At 37.7% G+C, this 27,918-nt stretch overlaps 1 protein-coding gene across 1 annotated transcript in view; it reads right to left on the reverse strand.

Moving 5' to 3' along the window:
* Nucleotides 1–1,948: 1,948 nt before the first annotated feature.
* Nucleotides 1,949–27,918, reverse strand: part of RORB (RAR related orphan receptor B) — a 131,272-nt gene continuing 105,302 nt past the window's right edge. Inside the window, exons 5-10 of the mRNA XM_027886277.1 lie at nt 12,349–12,470; nt 10,992–11,124; nt 9,077–9,184; nt 8,053–8,163; nt 3,529–3,641; nt 1,949–3,066 (exon numbers count right to left, since the gene is read on the reverse strand). Coding sequence (XP_027742078.1) covers nt 2,911–3,066; nt 3,529–3,641; nt 8,053–8,163; nt 9,077–9,184; nt 10,992–11,124; nt 12,349–12,470 — 743 coding nt within the window. The 3' untranslated portion in view covers nt 1,949–2,910. The remainder of the gene's footprint in view (nt 3,067–3,528; nt 3,642–8,052; nt 8,164–9,076; nt 9,185–10,991; nt 11,125–12,348; nt 12,471–27,918) is intronic.

The raw sequence follows: 27,918 nt of genomic DNA on the forward strand, positions 1-27,918 counted from the left end.
CTTTAAGGATTAAAAGCCCTGTAGATAATGATTAAATAAAGTCTTTTACACTGGTGATCTCCATTTGATTATCTTGACTAGGAAATAATTCAAAAATCACAAGGAGCAATTAGCTTATTTGAAAAGAACAAAACATCTTCAAAATGTAAAACGCAATTGTGGAGGACTATTTATAAACATGACAAACCTCTTTATTAGTCATCACTATGAACAGTAGTATTTATTAATTTATTCTGTATTTCTATGGGTTGATTAAATGTGTTACTATACTGAAAATAGATTTATAATATATTTCAAACAAATATATATGCCTGTGTTCTTGTGTTGGAAAAGACAAGGAAAACATGAGTTCCCTGCAGTTAAAACTGAGCACTTATGGAGTTCAGTTTGACTAATTTTTTTCCCAAACAAATCCACACAAACAGTAGATAGATATAGTTAATTAAGTTTTTTGATATTACATGGTCTTTTCATGGATTTGCTATGCAAAGGGGGCTGCAAACAGAAAAACCACCTTATAAAGGAATGTCATTCTTAAAGTGGTATAAAAAAGTATCAAGAGCAATGCTTCATTATGTTAATTGAAGACATTTTAGCGTGATCACTAGAGAAATCTGCTCTGAATTTGGAGCAAAAAAAAGATATTTTAGTAATTGCTATTCTATAGGATTAAGAAATTTTGAAGAGAATGTCATATTTTCAACAAAATTCTCAGCACAACTAAATCTGCTATATAGACTTTTTCTAAGTTGTAATGGACCTACAGAGAGATATTTATTAGCTGAGAGTTTGTAACCACTCTGGTACCTGTCCTGACATTGCCAGAATAGAACAAACAAACTGTGATCTTGTCTACACTCGATTCTGCCACGAAACCTGTAGGCAAACTTGCAAACTGACTGATAAAAATCAAGGGAAAAGTCCATTAAATACTTGGAATAGCCAGTGAATTATTTACTCATGCAGAAAAAAGAAAATGGAGACCAGAGCTGTGCAAGTCGTATGTTATTGCTACAACAAACCAAGTTTCTGCACCCACCCTAGGACCCACCTGTATCCCAGGGGCTGCCTGTGACACTGCCCTGCTGAGAGCTTGGGTAGTGGGTGGGTCCTGTGGCCTCCCTGCCAACATGCTTCCCCTTGCCTTGTCTCAGATTGTACTGGCCTCTGTGGTTTGAAATAAAGAAAGGTATCTGCTTGTGACTCTGGCTTCAATTCCTTTCTTCTTTACTGCCTGCTTCTTATTTGTGCTCTATACCCTCAGTTGGCATCCCAGGAGGAGACTTCTCTGGAAAAGTTCACAGTGGGTACAAGGGGTGGTAAAGAGAGTTGTAGCAGAAACTGAATCCATCTTCTATAGCTAAAAAGTCTGTGTTTTATATCACTGGCAGACTTCAGATACATGAATCATGACTGCTAATTAACTTAATTAATCCACAAGATTAAGTCCATGGCAGCCTTCCACTCCCCTCTGTGTTTGCCTTTGGTTTTGCAAGCAAATGCACATACAGACCATTCAGAGGCAAAAAGAAAGCCCCATTGCTTTGCTCTCCTCCCGAAATGCACCTAAAATAAACCCTTATATGCATATATATATACAGTTATATACATATAGATATATACATACATATATGCATGTGTTTAAAACATACATAGATGTATGTGTGTAATGGAAACTATCAGTCCCATCTAGATGATGACTGTCAGAAACAGTGATAGTTATATTGTCGTTTATAACCATGATCTTTGCCCACTTGGATTTTCCTCCTCTTTCCCTCCCTTTCTCCCTCTGCCACTACTCTTCAGAGCCATATTTTAGGCTTGCTGTGGTTTTCACTGAGCATACTACCTATCTTTCTAATGAGTTCAGCAAAAAACAAACCAAGACTTGAAACTACTTTTCAAAGCAATATATATAAAATAAAATGTGTGGAATCAGAAAAATGTACATATGAGATAGTCTACATTTTTACTCCAGACACTTTACTAACATCAGGTCCTATGTTCACTTTTATATATGCTCTATCCCTGCAACAGTGAGAAAATAGAAAAAACTCAACTATTCCTTTCTCCACTAAAATCATCCAGACATGGCTCTTGCACCATTGTTACATTCCTGATGTTTGATTTACATACAGTACACATGCACTACATTATACATATCTCCGAAGTGATCCTGTCATTACACATTGGCAGCTGATAATTTAACTCTTGACTGGCAAAGCAAATCTTGATTGCCCAAAATAAATCTAATACATTACATGGAGACTAAGAAATACATTACAGCTGGGCTGAGAATCCTTTAAATGTAGGCATGTGATTTTTAAGCTACAGCATGTATGCATATAATACCTACATATATATATCTATATATTCATATATATATATAAGTATATAGCACATATATATATGTGTGTATTCCATATATGCACCATAATTTCCAAGACAGTTACAAATTTCCACATGCATTAAACTATCTAAAAACATAGAACTAGGCAATCTAATAAGTGGAATTTCCTTAAATAATATTTGAACAATAAACAGCAAGAGTAATACTGCAAAGTACTGCTCTATTCTCATGTATATCTACAATAAAATTCTAGGAACAGCTGTCTCCCAAAACATCCCCCAGTAAAAGTAAATTCAAAAAAAGGTTACACACAGTGTCCTATATTTGTATCTTCATTGTCAGTTAAAAAAAAAAAAAAAAAAGAGAGAGAAAAATTACATCCCCACTCAGAGTTGCATATTTACATTCTTCAAACTGTAGCGGTGAAAAATAATTCTATTAAGTGCAGGACATTCCTAGTGTTGCAGTAGTGACATTTTTAATAAGTTCTTCATGAAAACATTTCTTTTTGTCTTAATAGTGATGCATTCCATGACTACGTGAAAATTCTATTATCCCCTTCACTTGCAGCCAGTGGTTGAGTCTGGATTGAAAAGCTCCTTGTATAATGGAGGAAACAGTGTGTTCACTATGTCTGGATGAGATTGCTTAAATACCTGTAGTTTCTCTCCGTGCAAGTTGCAAAGTGCAGTAATTGTTGGTATCTTGGCTATTAACTGTGAGACATTAAAATAAAAAAAAAAAAAAAGGAAGAGGAAAGAAGCAAATTTTGTATAAATTACAGTTTCCAAAATGAACTGTTAGCATCTTGCTGAGTAACTGAATAAAATACTCTAAGCTCCATCCAAAAGACAAGACATTGTTCTTATCATAAAAGCCTAAAAACAATTGTCCCAGAAGTTTTAGCCAAGTGCTAAAAATGCATTTAGAAGGAGGGTTATTTTTTTAAAGCAGTCCCATTCCTGATAGGGTATCAATTAAAATGATTAACACTTTGAACAAAAAATGGAGTAAGAGGAAAGACGGACAACCATCAAACAAGCCTATCTTCTCCTAAGCACTGCTAGCACATATTGTGCTCCTTTTATCTTAGGTAAATGTGGCAGCACATGTAGAAATGGCTACAAAAAGAAGAGTCATGATTGAGGAGTGCTCAATGTTTTGTTTTAACAACTTACCTTTGTCAGTGTCTCCTCATCAAGGTGGTTCTTCTGGATCACATGCTGAAGTGCAAAGTAAATCTTTTCCTGAAGCTTCTGGACCTTCCTTGGCTCTATTAACCAGGCTCGATCTGAGAAAAAGGAAAACAAGAGGTAAAGGATGTGCAGATGTGGGGCATGCTCATGGTGCACACAGTGGTGCCACGCTGGCAAGCATTCACAGCAATCATAATTCTCACGAGGAAGGACTGCATGGTAATGAAGATATGGTTTCAGAGGCAAAATGTCTTGACACATTAAAGGATCACCCGAGTGTTTAACTAAAGTATACAAAACAAACAGGAACATAATGTTGGCTCTGCATCTAACAGGATGCTAGGTATAAAGATGGGAATAGAAGTGAAACATGGCCCAACGAATTTATTATTCTCTCTTGGTACAATCAATGTTTTTCTAATTTTATACTGACTAGGTGATAAACATGTCATGTTGTCTTGGTGTCTTAATACATAAATAATAAACATTGATCAAAACAGTTCTTTGAACATAAGAGAATACAATTATTTAAATAAAATATATCTCATTATTTACTAGGCTAAAATTTTGAGACCAAATATATTCTACATAAAAAACTGGCTTCCTTCAAAAGAATTTCTTTAATAATTCAAAAGAATTATGAGCTGTTGGAATGTCTTGAACTGCAAATTTCTCATTATTTAAAAATACTCTTCTTTTAAACAACACAAAATAGATTATTTAGGAGAATAACAGTTACAGATACAGATGTTTAAAACCCATATGGCTTCTTCTGAACTCAAAGCTCAAATTCAGGAGGTTGTCCTTCACATCTATATTCTCACAAGTCACAGCTTTTGGAGAAAAACACACAGAAAGAGAAGTAGCAGACCACAAGACAGTTCAAAACGATTAATACAGTTTGCCTGCAGCACTATTGAACTTTCTGTTTTCCCACGCTACAAATTTGTTTCTTTTTCCCTCAATCCAGACCAGTTCTTGGATATAGATTTTAACTTTCCAATAGGAAATACAAAAATTTATTTTATCACAGGGCATGAATCTTCATGTGCAAATTGAAAAGTACAGGAAAAAGTCCTTTTACTTTTACAGCTCTTTCAGACACAATCCCCATCACGAAAATAACCCATAGAAATTATACAAGTCAACTGCTTCAACGAGCACAGATGCCACACAGTCTGGAGCCAAGCAGCATTTCATCCCAGGAGGAATACAATTCTGTCATTTGTCTGACTCTCTGTGGAGAGGGGTATATGAGGAGTGTTCACTGTCAAATACTGTGAAAAGAGACAAAACTAAAGCTGGGGTTGTTTAGTCTGGAGAAGAGGAGGCTCGGGGGTGACCTCGTCACTCTCTACAACTCCCTGAGAGGAGGTTGTAGCCAGGTGGGGGTTGGTCTCTTCTCCCAGGTAATCAGCAGTAGGACAAGAGGGCATGGGCTTAAGCTGTGCCAGGGGAGGTTTAGTTTGGATGTTAGAAAGAAGTTCTTTACAGAGAGAGTGATCAGGCATTGGAACGGCCTGCCCAGAGAGGTGGTGGATTCACCGTCCCTGGAGGTTTTTAAGCAGAGATTGGATGTGGCACTGAGTGCCATGATCTAGTAATCACAGTGGGGTTGGATCAAGGAGGACTTGATGATCTTGGAGGTCTCTTCCAACCCAGTTAATTCTATGAATCTATGATTCTAAACCTCAGCTACTTAACAGATGATTGAGAAAAGAAAATAATCTTTATGCAAAGCTTAGAAGATAATGCTGCAGCAAATGGATCCTGTGCCATCAGTGGCCATAGAAACAGAATTAGCTGAGAGCATGTGCACTGTCTACACAATAAGCACATAGCAATATTTAGACTTCACAGGTTAGGTGCCAAAATTTATGCTATTGAAAAAACATATCTTTCAACAGCATTAAATTAATGCCTATTGTGGCAATCTAGAGCTAAAAAGCTTTATCATAGAGGCCTATCCTTAAAGTATTTACTTGCTGTTACACAAATAAGCTTAAAAATAAATTGAGGCAGTTATAGGACAGGTTTAATCCCTCACCTGTCATAAGTATGCTGTATATTACACAGGAGTTCTTAAATTCATGACAAGAGCCAGGTAAAATTTTTATAATGGATGTTAAGTTTGTCTCCCAAAATGTGGTTTCTACCCCCTGAAATGTGATTTCTACCATCTGCAAATTTGGATGGAATTTCCCAGGTAACTCTAGCTATATTCACAATAATGCAGGAAAAAGCCAAAAGATGAGTGACTACCCATAAAGGAAGCAGTGCTTCAGTTACATACTTTTCCTTTTGAGTGTTGAACTTGTGTATCTTTAAGGAGTGCACAGCCCACTAGATTACATAATAGTGTAGGAAAGAAGATGTAGAAAGCTTACAACAGCTGCTTTTTCAAAAACTAAAATGGAAAGAAGGAACATGGCAAGTCAGAATTTCAGGAGAGGGACTGGCATATGGGGGCACCCAGGATAGTGTCTTACTACCTTCCTCTGGCAAGTTTGCAGGTAGAGATGCCTCTGCAACCTTTATGGACTCTTACAATGTTTTAATTTCTGAAATCAGAAATCAAGTTAAAGAATCACCTTCAAGCAGTGTAGTTACATACTCTGAACTGGAAAATCTGGGTTTGTGCTCTGAATTAGATGGAAAATAGGTCTGACACTGGGCTTTGCAACCTTAGCAAATCTATTAGCGGATGTTCTTAGGTCCCTTACTCACTATGGAACCACTCTGTTTTCTGTAAACTGCCCAAACACTGAGATCAAGGGCACAAGTTCCACCTTTCAGGGCGGTGACTTCTGTAGAAAAGAAACTTGAATATGCATAAGGAATCTTGGTAAGCTTATATTAGTTGATGAAAGGACTGGTGCAAATACTTCTGTGACATTTCCATAATGAAACTCTTTATTGTGAAGAAAACAGAACATCTAGTGTGGAAGGAAATATTTAGTTCTTTAATTTTTACTGTTACCATTTTTGTAAGGAAATAAATGGCAAATTTCAATGTCAGCTCAATCTGGACTATTTTCCCTTTCTTCCCACTCTCAGTCTAACTTTGCTGTGTTTTTATGGAAGAGAGATTGCTTTCACTCATGTATATGCCGCTGCAGCCCACCGCTTCTTTCTTACTGTGTGTTTTATGACTAAAGTTACACATGCTCACAGACTAGAGAAATAAGCAGTCTGCATGAATCAAGCATTTATGCTTCTTTTTTTCTCTTTTTAAAAAAGGAATAGGAGACACTGCATGTATCCTCTTGCTTGCAAACTAAAGGGCCAGATGTAGTACTACAGAAATTAATCAGAATTTTTTTGTCCATCTGATGTTTTCCAGGAGCAAGCACATCTCTCTGTCATACTCACAGTGTCTTTCCAAACCGAGGGAGGGCTGATGAGCAGGGACCACAAGGACACTGCAAGTCTACTCTCCTAGAGGAAGTCAGGACCTCTGGGAAGTAGTGACAGGCAACTCTCATGCCTGCACAGCTGGGACACTTTTGAGGTGGAAATGGTAATTGTTTTATCTCTGCAATATCCTGGCCTAACACCATGAAGAGCCACCAGCTCAACTATTTCACCTTTGCACAGATGATGGGAAGAACTGCTCAAAGTCAAACTCAAAAGGAGTAGAGTCCTTTCAGTAGGTGTCATTAATGATGAGAATGAACGTGTTGACACCATCTGTGCTAATATAATTCTGACTATCATAATCTATACCATAGATGTGCAAAAGGGCAAAGTGACCTAGAGGAAGTTTTTAGCAGAAAAAGCTGGAGAAATAATTCATGGTGAGTTTTTTGGTAAGGCCTTTCAAGAGGTTATCCTTGGAGGAAACTGGGTATCTACATTCCCTGAGGTATACTTAAAAATCCCACAGTAAATTGTGAGCTTGTCTACTAGATCCACCTTCTGAGTCAACTTAATCACAAAAGTCTTTTCTGTAGTCAGCCAGCCATCACTCACTTCAATGCATGCTTGCCTGGGCAGAATTATAATATGAAGACATGGAAAGAGCATGAAGTTGCACCTATAATCACACTATCTCACCTGGAATTTAATTCAGACAGGACCTTGTATAGATTTTGCTGCTCATGTTCTTATTCCCACAGAAAAAGCCCATCATAGTTATGGGCTATATAACCTGCTCTGGGCTGTGAGGTTTATGTTCCCAGAAAAAGTTAGGAGAAACATGTACCTCCTTGAGTACCATGTTTCTCTGTATGTGGTCTGGAGGAATGTTAGCCTTCACTGCTTTTTCACTCAATCCTGCTCCATGTCTGTTACCCCACACTCTTGGATCTACTTCCAGTATGTGTAATTCCTAATGGTCTACCAAACAGAGAGTGAGCTGTACTTGAGGTAATTCAGGTATTCTTCCATTGCTTAATACATTGCTTAACATTGGTTAATACAGCTTAAACATCTGTTTAAGTAAGTAGAAATAGAGGTGGCCAAAGAGAAAAAACAAGCAGTGTGGTGTTTGGAATGAAAAATTACCTGGTGATATCAGAACAGCAGATGAAAACAAGGCAATCTCCTCCTCAGTCAACTGTAAGGAACATAAATTCTTTGCAAAGTCAAATGCTTCATTTACCAGATCATCAGAGCCTGCAGACCAAAGAGAGCAAAATCAATGCTAGAAATTAGCTCTTTAACCTGCCATGAAAAGGGATTGTTTTTGTGACAAAAGTTGTGAGTGAATGTCTGCCTTTCATTAACTATTAAAATTCCACCTAACCTGAAAATGTCACTAAAACATACACTGAAGAAAAAAATTATCAAGAATTAGGGGCAAGTACAAAAACTGTACAGACATCTTAGAAAAGAGCACTATTTTCCCAATTTGGAAAGAATTGCTATTTCTAGATAGATATTAAATTTAGGAGGTATGAAAGATAATTTTCCTGTATATAATTTTACTAATTTTATATATATATATATAATTATTTACTAAAATATTTATGAAAAGATCATAAAGACCAAAATAAATCAACCAATACACATTCATAAATGCTTTAATCTTATACAGAGTGTTTTGCGTATGATACACAATAAGAAAATTGTATACCAATGTGATATATACATTTGAAGGAAGTATCTCAAATCTTTGACTGTGGTCGTGAAAAATTTCTGATAATATCAATTGGATGGGCAAAATACATCCTGCCTTCTTCAGGACACAATTAGTGGGAGTGATTTGATACATCAAGCATAACTGAACAGGGAAGATAAACAGCTCAGCTCCTGCCATAAACTCATGTTTTATCAAAACTTCAGATGGTAAAGAAATCCATTTGAAAAAACCCTCATGCTGCTCTTTTTTTATGAGAGAAAAATACCTATCACTGCTAAGAGCTAGTAGACTCACCTTTTTTTTGTTTTCTGTTCCAGCCTAGACATTTGGAGGCTTGGGAATTCAACATTTACTGGAGATTTTCACTGTGGGTCACTATTTTCATAAAGACAAATCTCTCGCTATGTGGCTCAATGTAACTGGTTGAAAAGAAGAAGAGCAACATACCCAAAGCTTTAAACATTTGCATTCCTCCATACTTTCCTTCAAACAGAACAGTATTGTTGAGTGGATTGAAGGCACGGCACATTCTCACCAAAACCACTTCCAAGCAGCCTATCAGACAGAAAAAAGAGCAAAGGAACCATATATTACTGCCTAATATTAAAGTGTAGGAAATGGCAAGAATGTATTTGGGAAGACATGAGTCATCAGCAGGGTTAGACACTCTTTGAAGACATCTTGATTATATCTCTCTGAATGACAGAAAAAATATTTATGTCTGCTTTGCATGTAGAAAAGGGTCATTTCTGGTCCAGTCTAACCTTTTCTTTCAGTTGACATTTTCCCCCTTTGAGGCAAAAAAATTCCCCAGACAGGACTAAATATGAGTTTAGACCTGGGCAAATAATTTCAGTTTGAAATATTTTTAACAATTAAACCTTTTTTTTAGTACCAAAAAGCATCTTCATTCAATGTGCATAAAAATCCCAGCTTAATTTGGCTGGAGAGGGAGATCATCACAAAGCATTTTTAAAGCACTGTCAAGATCATCCCTAAAATAGTTTTGTTTTTTTTTTTTTTCTTTATCTTTGCATATTATTTCCTAAGTGCAAAAATATGCAGTTGAGAAAATGAAAGCAAAAATTTTAAGCATGCCTTAACTAAATCCAAATGTCATGTAAAATGAACTCTGAATATGAATATGAGGATTCTCTTGCAAACATGCTTTTGAGAGAGAAGTCCTGACTTTCCTACTCAGTGTTAACAGCAGAACAGAAAATAAAATCTGATGTATTTTTATATGTCAAAGCTTAATAGTGTTTTCTGACAGTACAGTCAAATGTATTTTTCCTGAAGGTGCAATAGTGTTGTTAGCTTTGCCAGCCAAAGGAAGGAGGTTTCCTAGGGGTGCACTGGTACCTACAGAGTTTTCAAAATTAGTACGAGATTTTAAAGAACAGTTTTTGTGCTACAACTCCCTTTTTCCAGAAGGTTGCCTGTTCCCAGGGTCCCTGTGTTCCCAGGGTCCCTGTATCACTTCCCTTTGCACCTGTGCTCACCTGAGTCCAGCCCCACACTGAGATGCAGTCTTTTGTGTACAGAGTACTGAACATGGGCTTTCAGCCTTCTTGAAACAGGAAAACCTAAGCTTTAATGAGCTGCCTCACACAGTATCCTACCTTTTACATTTGAAGGGAGCAAGAAACTGATATGACAGGGTAAATGTAGTTAATTACCAGCTGCGGTTCTTGTGGTTCACTTGGTCATGCCATTTTGTCTTCCTGAGTTTGGCAGTGTTATTGCATAGTCATGATAAATCTTGTCATGGTTTTTCCGAAGGTCAGAAATTATCAAGTTCTTTGACAAGTAAGGAAAGCCTTTTCCCCCTTGCCCTTGTGCACACACACATGCAAACCTAGCATGCACAGAGAGCATGGCTGGAGCACACTGCTGTAATCTGCTCTCATTTATTCTGAAACCAACTGGCACCAGCAGGGATTTTCCCTCCTGTGCACGGGTTGTAGGATATTTCTGTAGTCTCATTAAAAAGATTAGAGATGACCACAGAGGCAGGCCTGAGTGATTTCATGGGGTGGCAGATGACTGATTGGACCAGCTCAATTTGCAGGGTCCTTCCACCACGTCAAGTTGGAGACTGCAGTTTTTGCAATGGTTGTGCATATGTATGCACTTAATACCTACAACTGACTGTAGAGGGAAGGGGATTTCAAGGCAGTAACATGAATAATGCAGAAAAAAGCAGAAAGGTTAATGAAAGAGAGTTAGGCGTCTGTTAGAGCCCCTTTAAATTTAAATTAGGGCTCCTTCAAATTTAAAATGAAATGCAGAACAAGACAGCTGAGCACATTTCTAGGGTGCTGCATGCTAAACTAGTTCCAAGCCTCTGGTGTTTACCCACCTGACTTAAGGAGGAGAATTTGGTCATTCTGGCAGAGCTCCATGAAGCCTGTTATGCGCTTTGCAAACTCCACCACATACTGGATAGCATGGGTGATCTGAATGGCACACTGCTGCCACAGAGCTTCTCTGGTCTTCCGGGAAAACACACATGAAAAGCAAAGTGGTGAGCAAGCAGGTACATCAATGCATTAAGTTCTTCAGGTGGCTTTGCAGGCAGGAAAACTCCCCAGACTCCTTTCCCATTCTCAGGCAGAGCTAGCAGTATCTCTGCTTCTCAATGTACCCAGCACTTTTCATTAGAAGGTTGTTTTACAAGCTGATTGCACCGTCATCTGAACTCTGGCATTTCCTCTTCAAAGGAGCAGAATGCATTTCCCCATGTTAAAACGTCATTCTAACTTTGGCTTTTGTGCAGGATAGCAGCACAAAATGTAACCATCCCAGAGTACACTTAGGTAAGAAGTGGCACAGTAATATTAAGTTAATCAATAGAATATTTTTGCTAGTTTGAAACTTAAAAGTAATATATAATTAAAGTAATATTGCCATCTGAAAATGGATTACATAAAAATTTGATTCCTTGATAATAATTTTTTCCTTGCACACAAAGGCATGTAAACATAAATGGATGTTCTTTTGTTCCTGCTAATTCTCCATAGACCCTCAGATTTCAAAGAACAAGCTGGAATCTCTCCTGTCTCTGACATGACCAATTAACGTACCAACTGAACTCTGACCAAAGACTCACTGCTAATGAAAATAGTGCAAGAGGCACAGAGATTTCTGTTGACTGGACTACATCGGAAGAGGTACCAGTGGAAAAGAGACTGAACTTGACCTGAGAATCGCAGAGGAAGAACAAAATTGTAGTGCAATGAGATGATTTTTCCACCCAATCTTGAATAGCTGTAATTTAAGGATTACTTTCAGTTTGTCATTATCTATTGTATATGAGTGACAGATTTTTGTTATTTACATAAAAAGCAGATATGGTTTTAAAATTATACAGAAACAAAGTTACATTGTCTTATTTTCTTAAAATCCTTAAAACAACAAATCCAGTCATGATCACATTAAAGTCAACTGAATTTCTGCATAAGTTTTAGATCTGTTATAACAAAAATGGAAAACTGGATTCCATGATCGTACATAAGCTTCAACACAAATATGCCAATATGCTGGAAAACTGCTGCTTCTTTCTATGAAGTGACACTCCTTTGCTTTCAGTAACCAGTTCCTCAGAGATATTTAGAAGTCTATTTTGACTTATATGAAACTCATTAGTGTATTCTTGCTAAATAAATTACACTGTAAACTATTTCAAGCAGAAGGAAAAGCATATTACAGGACTGTACCTTGCTCTGGTAAACCTTAATTTCTTCATATGTGTGGGTCTGCCACGCTAGTTGATGCAATTCCTCCATTGTATATTGACAAGTCTCCAAATGAGATTTAATGATATTCTGTGCAATTCGATCTGTGAAGAGGAGAATAAAAAATAGCTTGCATGAAGAAGTGAACGGTGATTTTGCAACAGCGCAACGTTGAAAACATTGAAATTGTTGGAAAATGTTCTCTAACAAAATTAATCTTTTCTTTCCAATGCTGCCTTTCTCCTATTTTTTTTTTAAATTTATGAAGATGATTTTTGCAAAGTGTTTCAGTATGCCAAGCCAAATGATCTTGATAAACAGTGGATCTGTACACAGTGGACCATCACAGTAAATGATTCCTGTTAAACTGTACAGAATCTTCATTCAGAAGGTGATTTTTTTTTTTTAAGGTGCTTAAATACATGTCAATTGGATATTTTTTTTGCCATTTGGTTACCCAATCACTTTTGTCTGCCTCATGCCTGTGCAGTAACTGATAGACTCTACTAGGCTGGAGAAGATGAAGATCATAGCTGTTGATTGTCACCCCAGCAGGGTACCTTCACAGGCTTGAGGCCACAGCCTCTTCATCCAGGCAATATCTCTCCTTCCAGTGTGTGTAGATGTTTACTTGCTTTATTCATTGTCCATTTCTTTCTAGTTCTGCTAAAAGAATTAATCTGTTGAAGTCAGTGGTCAGCAACTTTCAGAGCTGCCAGGTCTCACAGAAATTGACTTACTGCTGAAACTTGACATAGACATTAGCATTACCTTGAGATGACTCATAAAGAAACAGGAAATAGGTATCTTTTTTCTCAAGGTAATTTTCAGCTGGATCAATTTCTGATTTAGTTTGATGAGTGAGAACATGGAGACTGATTTTAGCAATGGGTGAAAATTAAAACTAGTATCTTGGGGTTTAGAAGGAGAGATATGGGACATATATCTCATATACAGCACTAAGTTACCTTAAAGTTGTCCTGAAACAGCAGCCTTAGAAACTACTTCACAACATGAAATGCAAGATGCAAGCAGAGAGGGAAGCATTCAGTGCTGCCCTGGAAACACACTGAAACAAGGAGTAAACTTAGAGAAGTATTTTAAAGTAGACCTTTGCCCTTTAAGCCATTTGAGTGGCTCAAAAAGATTTTCACAAAAACTTACAGTATGAATTCATTAACACTGGAAGTTGAAATGTCTTGATAAAACATATTACAGAAAACTGATTATTTCCTACTTTGCAACTTTGGGCCTACATGTCTAATGAAGTTCAGTGCTTCAGCCTGAAGACATTGCTTGAGCCAAACAACTTTCAAACAAAGGAACAAAGGCAAAGGCACAGAAATGAACTGAAGTGCCTGTAGCAGAACTGGAATTGCACAGAAAACATTTGTCAAAAAAAGGAAAGGACACTGGTAATGCATTAGCCAAACCTGAGCATGGGAAGTAGAAAGAACTATGTCATCATTTACTTGTTCACATCCTCAACAGTTTGCACATAGTGTATGGATCTGGAGCTTGGAGTTCCAAAACAAGACTGTCTCTTTGGGCAAATATTGACTGAATTTAAAAACACCAGCAAGAAGAAAAGCTGAAGCAAGAATGTAATCATGTATAAGCTCTCTGTAAACACTGCTATAGGAGTGTTATTTAAAGGACAGACGCCTGTGCTACTGTCATGGTTAATAAGCTGAGACTCAGTGGAAAGGTGGTGAAGAAAACACAAATGAGTTGCAGGTTTGTATAGAAAAATAAAACCTGCTCAATTGAATCTGTACAGGTATCCCTTTAAAGGTCAACTCTATATTTAGGTGTTCTGATGGAAGAATTGACTCAGGCATAAAGATAACCAAGAGTGTATATTAGTCAGTACAGTGATCTTCCCACTGTTCTTTTATGGAAGGTTGAATGAAACTCTTAACACATGATAATAAGCTGTTGCCTTTCATAATAAAAATCTTAGAGATAAATGGGCATCTTGGAATAAAGGGATTATGATTTTAAACAATTTTTTAAAAGGATGAACAGAGGTTTATTTGCATTTCTTTAACCAAGAAATGCAAGCAAAACCTACCTTTTTTAGAAAGATCAAAGTTCAGAACTTTGCCCCCAGATTGTTCTATTTACATTTTAAGTACATTATCTTTCTGGAAACATACTTAGCTATTGTAAACCCAATTGCAGAAGTTCAACTAAAGCTATATTTTTTGTCAATTATGTTCCCAGAAGGATTTAACTGGAGAGAACTGAGATATGATCAGAGGAACATTTAAGCCTTGTATCTAAAGAAACAGCGCAGGAGCAACATTTCAACTTGCATTACAATTCTGCAGTCTCAAGGGTGAAGGATTTTTGCTCTCTGCAGCCACTGTCTGGTCTTTTTCTCTCTTGTGCTTCTTTGCCCAGCTCTCCTAGCCTCACAATTTGTTACACAAGCTACAATTTGTGAGGCTATTCACACTCTTGGCATAGAGAAAATGTTTACAATAAATGTAAGCATTTCACATGTAATAATGTAATGATTCTGAATCAGATAAGGTGACCTATGCCAACAATCTGAAAACAAGACCTTTTGATTTCACTGACTTCAAAACATACTTTAGTAAAGGTCTCCATTACTGCAAAGCTCCTCAGCTCCATTCCTTTTCCTACCATTCACGTGTTTACCTTAGGAACGAAGAGTTCAGAAACTCTTCAGGGTTTTGTAGGATGGCATTCTGTGTTTACCCCCATACATATTTTCCTTATGTTCTTGAGCTTATGTTGATCTGACATTAAAACCTGTTTAGATCTGCAAAGGCCTGAGGCAATCACAGCAAGCAGCAGCTCTGAATGTTGACATCAGAAGAGAAATCAGGTGTAAGACAGACTTGAAATTCTTGTGCCACAGGCTAAGCAATATTGAGTATGTGATGGAAAGCGTACACTGGGTCTGAAAGAATGAGGGAATTGCTCATTCAGCATAAGCAGCAGAGGAGCCTGCTTGCTTACACTCCACGCTGAAGTCCCTGGAAGGTGCTTTATGCGAATACAGCATACACTGGGTGGCCTAGCTGGCATGATGCAAAAAGTAAAATAAGTATAAGCTTGTCTTGGCTTCTCAGATTGTCCAGCAACAGAAGATTCCATGCAGGCAGAGCCAAGAACGTCACTCTCAATGGGTTTCACAGACCATAACCATCTTTTTTTCTCACATTTTGAGATTTTAGCATCTTTTTGCCAATGAAGTTGGAATCAGTACATGTCTTGGCAAACCCCATGCAGAAAGACATTCCTAAACCATTGGGAATAATGTACTGACATGTAATGTAAACCCGTCTGGTCACAGGTACTGTGCTGTACCCAAAATATGATAAATTTCTGTGAGACCTGGCAGCTCTGAAAGTTGCTGACCACTGACTTCAACAGATTAATTCTTTTAGCAGAACTAGAAAGAAATGGACAATGAATAAAGCAAGTAAACATCTACACACACTGGAAGGAGAGATACTGCCCGGATGAAGAGGCTGTGGCCTCAAGCCTGTGAAGGTAACCTGCTGGGAAGATAATCAACAGCGATGTGTCTCCTCTTTTCCAAGCTAGAGGAGTCTATTACAGTGACTTCACCTGTCAGTCTTGACTTTTAGTTTATTCTGCTTTCAAAAATCTTAGGCCATAAATTTCATAGGTTTCACTGAAAAACTGCATGTACACAACTAGCAATCCTGTTTGGACAGGCTTTAAGGACTACACAAGGCAATTCCATTTGTGTGACTCCAGGGTGAACTGCATGTCTCCTTGAAATGCTTCAGCTTCCATCTTACATAAACTAAAGCAGGCTTGCAAGGTTTGCTGTATGAAAAGGAAAACAAAAGAGATGATTCTGACCACAGAGGTGTGAGAATCAAAGTCAGCAACATTTTATTTTCTAGGCACCAACTGCTGCAACTATTGAGTGAAAATTAGTAATTCCAATGGAAAGAGTTCCTGAGCCTCCCCGACAGTACACCACCAGCAGTATAACAACTCTAGCCTGTAAATTGCAGAATTTGTAAAGCTTATCTGACACAAAATGCAGACGTAAGTGTTGATTAGGTGCTTTACTCCTCCCCTTTTGCCTCTATACTGGGTTTAGTACATTAGGGCTAAATCTCCTACTGTCCATCATGATAACTTGATATTAAATGATAACAGGGAATCTGAAAGGCACACCACATCCTGGCAGATTGACTCTTTCTGGAAAACATGGTCCACAGAAAATAACACTCCCCGTGTCCAAACTCTGGCATACACTAGGACATGGAAGCATTTACATTAGGTAGATTGGCTCTAATTTTGAAGATTCCTTAGTATTGGTACCTTGAAATTTATTTTAGAAAGCAGACATTTTTTGTACAAACACTATGCTTCAGATAAAGCTAAAATCCAGAAAAAAAGTATTTGCCTCCAGAGAGATAAAGCAGAAACAACTCAATCGAGAAAACAGTCAGTAGTTATAACCAATATGAGGTCTTGAAAAATCAGAAGCACCCAAACAAAATGCGCCATGGAATAACCACAGAATCACAAGATCACCTAGGTTGGAATAGACCTCTGAGATCACTAAGTCCAACCTTTGACCTTTAACCACCTCATGGCAATAAGTGCCATATTCAGTCTCTTCTTAAATACCTTTAGGGACGGTGACTTCATCACCTCCCTGGTGGAGCCCATTCCAATGTCTAGTCACTCTTCCTGTAAAGAACTTCTTCCTAATGTCTAACCTAAACTTCCCCTTGTGTAGCTTTAGACTGTACCTCTTGTTCTATTGCTTGTTGCTTGGGAGAAGAGACTGATCCCCACCTGGCTACAACCTCCTTTCGTGAAGTTGCAGAGAGCGATAAGGCCTCCTCTGAGCCTTCTCCTCTCCAGGCTAAACAATCCCAACTCCCTCAGCCTCTCCTCATAGGACTTGTGCTCTAGACCCTTCACCAGCTTCATTGCTCTTCTTTGGAGCTGCTCCAGCACCTCAATATTCTTCCTGAACTGAGGGGCCCAGAACTTGAGGTGTGGCCTCACCAGTGCTGAGTACAGGGGAAGGATCACTTCCCTGCTCCTGCTGGCCACACTGTTCCTGATCCAGACCAGGATGCCATCGGCCTTCGTGGCTACCTGGGCAGGCACATGGCTCATGTTCAGCCTTCCATCCTCCTCCTGTAGTGCTGCATGCGGTTGTTGTGGTCAAAGTGTAGGACCTAGCACTTGGCCTTGTTGAACCTCATTCCTGTCCTGTATATATCTGTCTGGCTTTCTACAACGGCCCACTATTCTAGTTGTAGAGACTCATCTGTTCTTAGGGGTGGCAAGGAAACCTAGATGGTGTTGGTTGGCACGGTTGGAGAGCAGAAGTCTGAGAGGTCAGGCTGGCCCCCATTCCCCGCAGCTGGGGGAGTGCTGCCCTTCCTGTCACAGCAGCTGGGGTACTGCTAGTGAGGACCTGAAAGGTACCAGATGAATGGGGAGATAATTTAATTGGGATTTTGCAATGCAGCAGTAAAAAAAAAGAGAAAAAAAAGTCTAATGCATAGTAGTAGATGTCCAGAAGAAGCTGAAAATTGAAAATTGTAGACCAGGAAGTTGAGAAGGACCACAAAGAGAACAGTGCCATTTCAACAAAAGAAATGGCCGTCCATCCCCGATGTCTGGGTGGATAATAGGCACCATGAATGTGTAGTCTGGTCAGTTTGATTGCTCAGCAGCCACCGCCTTTTGGGGTGAACATGGGACTGGTTGCAGTTTCTGCCTTTCGCTGAGGTTACCCTTTGCCTCTTAAGTAGTTTCCTCTCTAAAACTTGTAAGAACCCAAGTGTCTGACATTGCTGCTTCCTTTCATAGGAGGGGGCCAGCAGCTAAGAAAGCACTGGACAGCCCTGACATAAGGATTGGGCAGATAGAAAGACTGCAGAAGCGCTATACACCTCTCACGTGAATTTAGGATTACATCTCACCACTTCTAGAATAATAAATAACCCTTTCTATTTCCAGTTTTGGCTACTCTGCTGGGCTTTTTCTTTGTTTATTTGGTTTTGGTTTTGGTTTGATTTTTCTTCCTCCCACCCTCCCATTGTGCTTTTTTTATTTTAGATTTCAGCAGTTACCTCACAAAAGACAGTCTCGAAAAAATTATGATTGCTCAAACATTTATTGCATCAGCAGTGTAGGAATTGCTGAAATCCAAAATACATAGAGAAAACTGAACACTGCAACCTAGATAGTAACAACCAAAATCAGCATAGCACAGACCCACAGGGATCTATTGTCAGCCACTAAGTCAGTCCTGCCTTTTTGGTGCATTTCCTTGAAATATTTAGAAACATAGAATACTGAGAAAAATCTCCAGCTTGAGATCAAATCCAGTGCTGGTGGGGATGGATGCAATCCATGGACTGCACACAACATTCACCAACTGTAAAATTTGCTTGTTAAGTAGAAATTATCAACAGTACTTGGCAGTATTTGCTTCCTACAGGCTCCTTAGTTCTTTCATTTGTCTCTCTTTTCTCAGGAGAAGCTCCATTTTTTTTCTCAGCATTCCCTTCTTTTGCACAGGGAAATGAAGAACTTTGAAGTGTGCTTCCTAAAACACTGATAATCTTCTTCAATTAAAATGAATAATGAATCTTTAATTTGCCACTTACCCTTAGGATCCAGTTGGGTAGCTAAGAGCTCATCTCAGCTTATATCCTAAGTTGAGCTCTCGCAGGGATCCACTTTGAATTAATGCTGCAATAACACCACAGCTTTGGCTGACTGCTGTAAGCATGCATATCAATTTGTACAACTATCAAAACTCCAGCCAAGTATTCTAAATAAAATCTCTGTTTTAGGACCCAAAAAAATGCCAAAATAGCATTGGATCGACATTATTCTGCACCCTGACTCAAGGGCATTAAGACTGCAAAATTAAAAATTTTGAAAACTGGTTTCATTGCACAGATTGCATCAAAAAATTCTTTGCCAGTTGTAGAAGCAGCAACACAGGGAATAAAGTAAAAGTATGTCTTGTGTTTGCTATCAAACATGAACAATAGGTCCCAATTTTTTAAATTAACTGGCTTAAAAGTCTGAACTTTTTTTTTCCACAGAAGAATAGGAACATTTTTTCTAAAAAGTGGTTGTAAAAGCTCATTACATTTTTCGTCTCTCCTTGGCATTCTCAACTCTATGATGCAGAGTATTTCCCTTTCAAAAATTATTATAAACATACTAGCAAGTTTCATAACTACTATTTGTTTAATAAATTTGTAGTGCTATAAAATATGCAGCCTAAGAAGATGGTATGAAACACAAAACCACTCATATTAGACTAGGAGTGCTAGAACTAGTTTGTGAATAACCCTTCCCTGTGTTCAAGTTATTCAAAGTTATTCAAGTTACTCTTCGGTTACTGTCACGAAGAGTAAATGTTATGTCTGTGAATTGTCTATTTCCTCTCTCTCCTTCAAAGTAGATCAGTGTTTCATTTGCCTTTCTAAAAATTCTTTCTAAAAAGAATTTATTCACTAATAAATTACTAGAAATGCCAGTACAATTGAAAGTCTTTATCTTAATGAATGTAGAGAATGGACACAGAATTCTTTTAAATCCTAGAGAATTTTTATAAATGCTAAAAGGTCTCTACTTAATAATACTTCTCCCAGGTCTTAGCCAATTTAGTAAAAAACATATATTTTGTACTAATTAGAAATCACTTAATTGGCACTACTAACCAAGGCAATAACTTGAGCTTATGGAACATGGACTCTAAAGGCACCATATAATTATAAAATATTTATTGAGATGAGCTGTTTCCTAGCTTCTTCTAGCACAGCTTACACAAAGAGATCTTTATACTGAAATTGAGGCTGTTCTGAAACAAGAAAGTGGTTTCATTTTTTACAATTAAGCAAACAATACTTGGAGTGGAAATTGTTTTCTATTAAACCTAGAAATATGTGTGGAATAATTGGAATATCAATGGTTTTAAACCAGGACTGGAAGGGTTTGCCCTGTCATAGTCTTCAAAAGATCGGGAGAGGTTAATGCATCTTTTAGTGCTTATTTCACTGTTACAGGCTTAAAATTCACTTTTTGTAAAGATTTAAGCAGTCTATCTATAGTAACGTTTTAAAAAGTAATAATAAAATATTCAACAATGATTCTATCTTCCTGTAGTTTGGCAAATAAGTTTTATTGAAATGGTGTTAGCGTATAGTGCCAGAAAGTGAAACAATTTGGTTAGCATAAGCAATGCAAGACCAAAAGAAAAAATATTCATCCAGTCAAAAAGGAACACAAGACAGGGCTCCATGCATTAATAGCTTGCTTTAACTATTCCCATTTACATGTGACTTTGATCTGTGCAAGATTAATGCACTGTAAAATCTGTATTCTAATAATCAGTTTCAGCATTTGTCTGAGCCCTACGTCTTGTAGCACTGAATTTTTCCACTACACACACCTATGTTCCTCTCCTGTGCATTTCACTTCAACTTTTTCTCATATCTTTTCACTTTTGCATAAAAGAATTGTTGCTGTTCTGTGAAATATAATATGAAATTGAGTGGACTGAAGAAAGATATCATTACTTATGGAGCTGGGAACAGCATCACAAAATGCAAACTAAGCAGAATTACACTATTCTCAGGAACAAAGTGGAAAGCAGTGAAAACCATGAAGTGAGTGATGAAGTCTACCAGACAGAAGGTGAACACTGTGAAAAAGTGAACTACAGCCTTGGGAAGTCAAACTTAGGATGTTGCATGGGAAAAGGAAAAAAAATGTGTAAACTCAAACTTCTGTTGGCTTTCTTGTGCCTGTGGATTAAGGAATGATCAACTAATGTTGTTCAGAATGACAAAGAAATGCAATATAGACGCCAGATTAAGTTCTCAGAAAGTACAAGTATGTACATTGTTAGTGCTGACTGCCCCGAAACACCACACACTAACATTAAGGACAGGGAGGATTGACTCTAAACTAATAAAGAGCTTACTCATATGAAGAAGAAAGCAACATATAATCACTAATTCAAATCAAGCAATTTTGGCAGACAGCATGCCGCTTCCATATACTACAGTGATTTCCTAAAGCATCATTGTCTTGACCTCTTGATTTTCGTCTGCAGTTTGCCTCCTTGCAGGTTGTGAGTAAGACAACCTTGCAGGTTGTGTGTGGATGACAACACACTTCCTTCCTACCTCCCAGGCCCTCCATCCTCTGGCACTTGCTCCAGCCTTCTTTTTTTTTGAGAGTTTCTTGCAGAAAACCTGTTACCATTTCTTCTGCTATTGAAATTTCTCCTCCAAAGCATACAACAGAGAATCAGCCAAAAGGCTATTCTTACAAGTGGCAGCAAAAGCATGACTTAGTAGTCTTTCTTTATACCGTTAGATTTACGTTGGTTTTTCAGTGTGACTTCTAATCTGACAATATTCACAGCACAGTGTTATTTCTAAGAATATTGTCATGATATAGAGGAATATATAAGATATATGATATGTAATTTACTGCTACAAATGGTTGATTTCTAATTGCTTTTTTTCTGATTTTAAATGGAATGAAGATATTTTGTCAAGCTTGATCATGCAAGAAAACATTCTTATCTTTGCAGAAAAGGACTAATTTTATACAATTACTTTAATGGATTAGAAATGCGCTCACTTGAAAGAACTATATTGTGATGCTTTAAAATGGATAAGATTGTTTTTAATACCATTTTACGCACATTTTTAATTAATTTCTAAAACAAGCAGAAGTTCTAAGTTTTGTCACATGAACTGAAATAAGTACAGGACTGAAATATTAATTTATTCTGATTGTCATTTTTAAATAGGTAATGTTGGTAAGATACAGTGCCTGGACGGTATGTGCACAGAAACGCACACGCTGCACATCTTAAATGCTCACTAGGTGGCAACATTGCTCCTCTCAAGTACAGCTGTCAACGTGTCGACAACAGCCCTGCAAGTTTTTACTGCCAGGTTGGTGGGAGAGATACTAAACTAAGGCCTAGAAAAAGAAGTAAAAGAACATTACACAGGACTACACTCACAAAAACATCATGTTTCACTGCGTGGTGGGTGGTGGCTTTGTAAAAGGAACATAAAATATTGCTGCTAATGTCACCTTAGGTATGGACTTTAGTTACAAAGATCATTGCATTTTGAGTGTCATTTGGAGTATCCCTTTAAAGAGCATTTAACTGATGTATAAGCGTTCAGTAAGCTATCCCTTAACACTTGATCTGGCACAGGGAACAAACCCTGAAGATAAAGAGAAGGGAGTTAAAGAATAATAATAGGAAATGCTCATAATTGGAGAAGTGCTTTCACAACTTTCAAAAGCAAGGCACAGCAGACTTTTTAAGACATCAGGCTGATGCTTTCATATATGTTGCATATGTAACATACAGTTTTGTGGAAATTCATGAGCAGCATAGGCATGGAGGAACAAAATAAATTCTTTTAAAGTTAATGGGAAGATTTCTGCTGAAAGGTGAGGAACTGACTTTCAAACCAATCCTCAGCAGAGGAGTTGAGAATGTTAACAGGTGAAGAGCTCCCTTCAGGATGAGACAGTGAAATAACTAAATGCTAAGCTCCTGCTTCTATGATATTGCAGCAGTGGAAATTAAATAACTTTACACAATACAAAGTTGTTCACTGTGGTTCTGAGATAAATGTATTCTCCCAGCTAAATTAAGACTAAATGTCATATGCACAGAGTGTTATTTGCAGTTTTCAAGAAGACTTATCTTCAGCATACCTATCCTGAGTCAATCTTTAATAAATTTTTAAGGTTTTCCTTTATTGTCATTTTCCAGTCAAGTGTCTGGGTCAAAAGAGCTGTGCATTATGGTGTAGGGCAGGTGGTGCCTCCTCCAGTTCATATAGGTGTCTGTTCTAGTGAGTTATTGCCCACCCTAAGATATACATAGCAGAGCAGAGTCAGAGGGGCTGGGAAAAGGGAAGATCAAACACAAGCTCACCAACCTTAATTTAAGTTTGGTAGAAATAGAAGCTCTCCAAGTTGCTGGTACCTTCAAATAGCGCTGATGTCAAAGAAACTTCATGTAAATATTTGTAAACCCACATTTTTTTGTAACTATAGAGGCTGGGCTATGGGACCTCCCTTATGCTCCAGTGGTGCCTTACTAACTACCTAAATATACAGCAATAAGGTATTCCTCAATTTGACTTGAAGTGAAGCCAATTTTTTTTCTCTGCAACAGTGTTTGCTAATAGTTATATCTTGCCTCTAAGAAATCATAGGCCGCTAATCTTAACTGTAGTTAGGGCAGGGAAGCCTTTTGAATAACTTCTAAAGACTAAGATTGGAGTTAAATCTTTAGTGAGGAAAACGCAATGTTCAGCTCAGTGACAGATAATATTATGCACACGTATTTAAACAAGATGGTCTTTATTTCATCAAGTCTAAAAATAAGCCTTTAATACTTGCTAATTTAAAATAACACTTGGGAGCAAGCACTGATATCAGGAAGAGGAGCTCCCTTCTCACTTAAGAATTTCCCAACACCAGCTGACCTCTGTGACTTGTGTGAGGAGAAAGTCACTCTGCAAATGACCAAATTCTTGCTTTTGATACAACAAATAGATTTCATCTCACAGTTTGAAATCCCCATGATATGAGAAATTTCTGCCTTCTCAGATGGGCAGATGTCAAACTGGTCAGGGAGAAACAGGACCATTCTGTGAGGTCCCTGGCAGCATGCACCCTCAGGACATGGGTGTCTCCCTTGCTGGCAGCCTCACTGGCGGATGGAACACACCTGGATCGTGCCACCCAGGGACAGCTGGACAGGTAGACACAGCTGGACAGGTAGAGAAAGAGCCTGCTGAACTCATCTGGTCACTGCATCTGACCTACTTTGTGTTCTGCACACCCAACTCCGTATTGAGTCTCCAACAAAATGCCTTGAGTTAAGGACAAAAATACCTCTCTTTAAAGAAAAAGCAGTTGGACTGGAAATGCAGCTGATGCCAAGCTGAGGCTCTGATCCTGTATGTTTATTTATGAGCTTTGGACTGATTTCTTTATGCTTTGAGTTTCTTTTTCTAAAAGGAATTGGAACACTGACTAGGGCTGAGCCTAATGGGAAACTACCTGATTTTACAGCGTTTCTCCATCCTAAGCTCTGACATGAGAAATTTGTGTCTGAAAATAATTTTTTGTTATACTTAACACTCTCTTCATAGGACACATTTCCTATCCTGCTTCTTACGGTGATCAGATAATGTGCAGTTATATCCAGAACTATATAAATCATTTGAAGGAATATAAGAGTATGAAATATGCGTGACAAAGCTCTATATAACTTTAACTTGTCAGCATGTCTTACTCCTCCAGAAACCCCACTGCTGGCACAGTATATAGAGATACTAGTAAGCATGCAGTGCAAGATAAGCTATATTTTTCTTTCTGTTCCTTTCTAATACTATGTGTTAAAACAGTTGCTGTGCAAAAAATTTTGAATTTCAAAACTGTTAAGTCGAACAATTTCCATTTCCACTACAAAGTCTTCTGTAGATGAATGTACATTTGGGAAAAAGAACACTTTCACATTCAAATTAAAGCATAGAACTGTTAAAGATCAAAGTAGCTCTAACCATTTAGATTACTTTTTGGTGGAACTAGAAAATTAACATGTGAAGAAAAGAATGTAAGTGATGTGCAAATTATGTTATAGAGTATCTTAGAAAATATTATTTTTATAACTGAATCAAACTGACAGGGAAAGGAAGACTTGTTACTTGGATTTTTCAGAGAACTTACTGTTAGATAGCAAGCCAAATATAAATACTAAAGTAATATATGCAATTACAGCAAGTTTTTAGTCAGCAGGGACCATTGTTAGGACTTGTTTTACAAGCATTTAACATTTTCATAATAATCTGAAAGAGAAGGTTCATAGCATGCTAATTAAATTAAGAGATAATTCTAAATTGAAAGAAGTCACAAAGCATCACTGAGGACTGAGACACGTTGTAATAGGATTGAAAAGGTCAGAAAAATAAGAGAAAATGAGATTCAAACTTGGAAATGTGCAGTCAATTATATCGTAATAAAAACTGTGAGAGAAGTGAGTTTGAAACAAGCTAAGCATTACTCGAAAGGAGTAAGTGAACTGGATATTGGTTGACATGAGATGCAGAAGCTGCAAAGACTACTTTTGCTCTGGGCTGTCTGTGAAGAAGTCTGACCCTTGGAGAGCTTACAGCAACTTTTAGAAGCTCAAGGATGAAAGGAATCCCACAGATTCATTTATGAGGGAAAAATTAGGATGGTTGCACTCAAGATCAGGCAAGTGACAAGTGAAGTTGTGCTTAAATGTATATATATATATATTATATATATATATATATATATATATATATGTATATGTATATGTATTAGAAGAATTTAAAGAAAAAAGAAAACTAAGACTGGAAATTAACCAGAAAATAATCAGTGCAGAAAAGAACCAACATGATCTGGGATATCAGTGTTTTAGTGTATCACAAGGTGTGACGGTACAAAGAAATTTCTATCAGGCACAGTATAGCTTTTATACCTCCTGTATATTCTGTGTGATTTCTACTAACAGTTAAGACAGTAACTTCTATTTAGCATGAGCTGAGTTTATTCCAAATCTTACTGGAGTAAGATGCAATTCTGCAGTGAAATTAAAGAACATTATAATATGAAATCAATGCATCCCAGTGCTTAGTTTTCCTACTTTGACTGCAAGACTCAGCTTTACAGATAGTCCAACAATCCGCTGCAGCACTGAGGCACTTTCTGTTTGTTTTTAAACACTGAAAATATCACTTGTCTGTGCACTAATTGCAGCATTTTATGGTAGATCTCTTCTGTTTTTTTCAGTTGTATCAGCTGATTCGTTATACTACATTATCTCTCACTGTCACCCTTACCCCTCTGCTGTAGGTTCCACAAATGACAGCCAGCAGTACTTGGGTAAAATCCTAGCAATTTAGGATCCCCAGTTTCAATTTCAAAAGGAAAAGAGGTAAATTCCTGAGCATCTGAATTTTGCTGTCAGCTCAGAAACAGGCTCTTTCCTATCTCCTGCTCCCTGTACTCTGTTTTTTTCCCTGCCTTGTGTGCTTGAGAAGGTGAGCACTGGCTAGATAACACACAGGATAAAGACTGGAAAATGTGGAGTTAGTTTAGGGCTTGAAGAGCAAAAAAATTGGTGAAAATTTAAGAATGGTAGGTTATTTCTAAGAGAACCAGCAAGAGATAAAAATTAAATGATTTTCTAAAGCTTCATGAGTGAAAAGAACTTACTCACTTCAGTGGGATCTTTTAGCCACTAAGGATATTTGGACTCATTTCTGTAACTAAGCACAAACTGTAATCCATGGACTATCAGAACTGTCCCATTTCTGGACCTTCTCTTAGTCTCTGGAAACATTTCTCTTTGGTATGGGGGATGCAGGAAAACAGCTCTTAAGGATGGTTTAAATTGCCTCTCAGCTGGTTTGCAGTACTGTTATCCTCTGTTGCAGGACTAAGGTGTGCACAAGCCACACGTGAGTAATATTCATACACCCACACAAACTGAGAGAGAAGTTGGCACAGACATTCCTTGCTAATCCTACACTATGGGTGTAGGACTTCACTGGACAGTCCTAGGCCAAATGTGATAATAAAACATGTCCTGATAAACAGAGTGGCAGAAAAAAATAACTTTCTAGTGCACAGTTTGCAACTAAAGCACATAATGTGTTATATATCCTCCTGCACATAAGCATCCATGGGTAGAAAACATACTACAGATTCTAGCTGCAACTTCATTTTTTAATGAGACAGTAACTACTATATACATCATTACTGCAATCTATATTGAGTGGAGGCCACATCTCAAGGGTCCTCAGTAGGTCTGAGCACACACATAAATTTACAGATGTACTTGTACATCCATGAAGCAGCAAGGTCAGCCAGAACTATAGAGGGGGTTTATGATGTGAAAATAATTAGGTTGTTAAAGAGCGGTCTTGAATATGATTTTTTTCCTTTTCTTCTTCTTTCTATTTAATTAAATTCCATTAACAAATTGTTACCCTTTGATTATATTCTCAACCACAACCGATGCAGCATATTTCACTTGTTGAGTGTTGAGGTACCTAATTAGGATGCCAATCTTCTTTCATGTTATTTCATTATAATAGAAGCAGTTCTTCCAGTGGCTTTGGAGAAGTACAGTTAGAAGCATTAGATGAACAGAAATCCTCCTTAGAGAAGAATCACTGTTAGTTGTTGCCTTTCAAACAGTCTCATCTCACAGAGAGGTCTCTGCCACTTTTCAGAGATGAAATCAAGAGACAGGTTCTCCAAGGCATTCAGGCAGAGCAGGAGTATCCAAGCAACTACATTCAGAGTTTGTACACCTAACAAATTCAGTGAACTTGGTCTGCATTGACATCCATGCACCAGAAGTAGCAAGCTGGTATTTTTTCACAGTAAATATCCCAGAATTAGCTGCCGTGGGGATTCTGGGTGTTGACAAGAATACAGATGGTTGGCTGAAGA

The sequence above is a fragment of the Empidonax traillii genome, unplaced genomic scaffold (genome assembly GCF_003031625.1).
Source record: "Empidonax traillii isolate 1590-97213 ecotype Southwest subspecies unplaced genomic scaffold, ASM303162v1 scaffold183:size818647, whole genome shotgun sequence".
Lineage (NCBI taxonomy): Eukaryota > Metazoa > Chordata > Aves > Passeriformes > Tyrannidae > Empidonax > Empidonax traillii.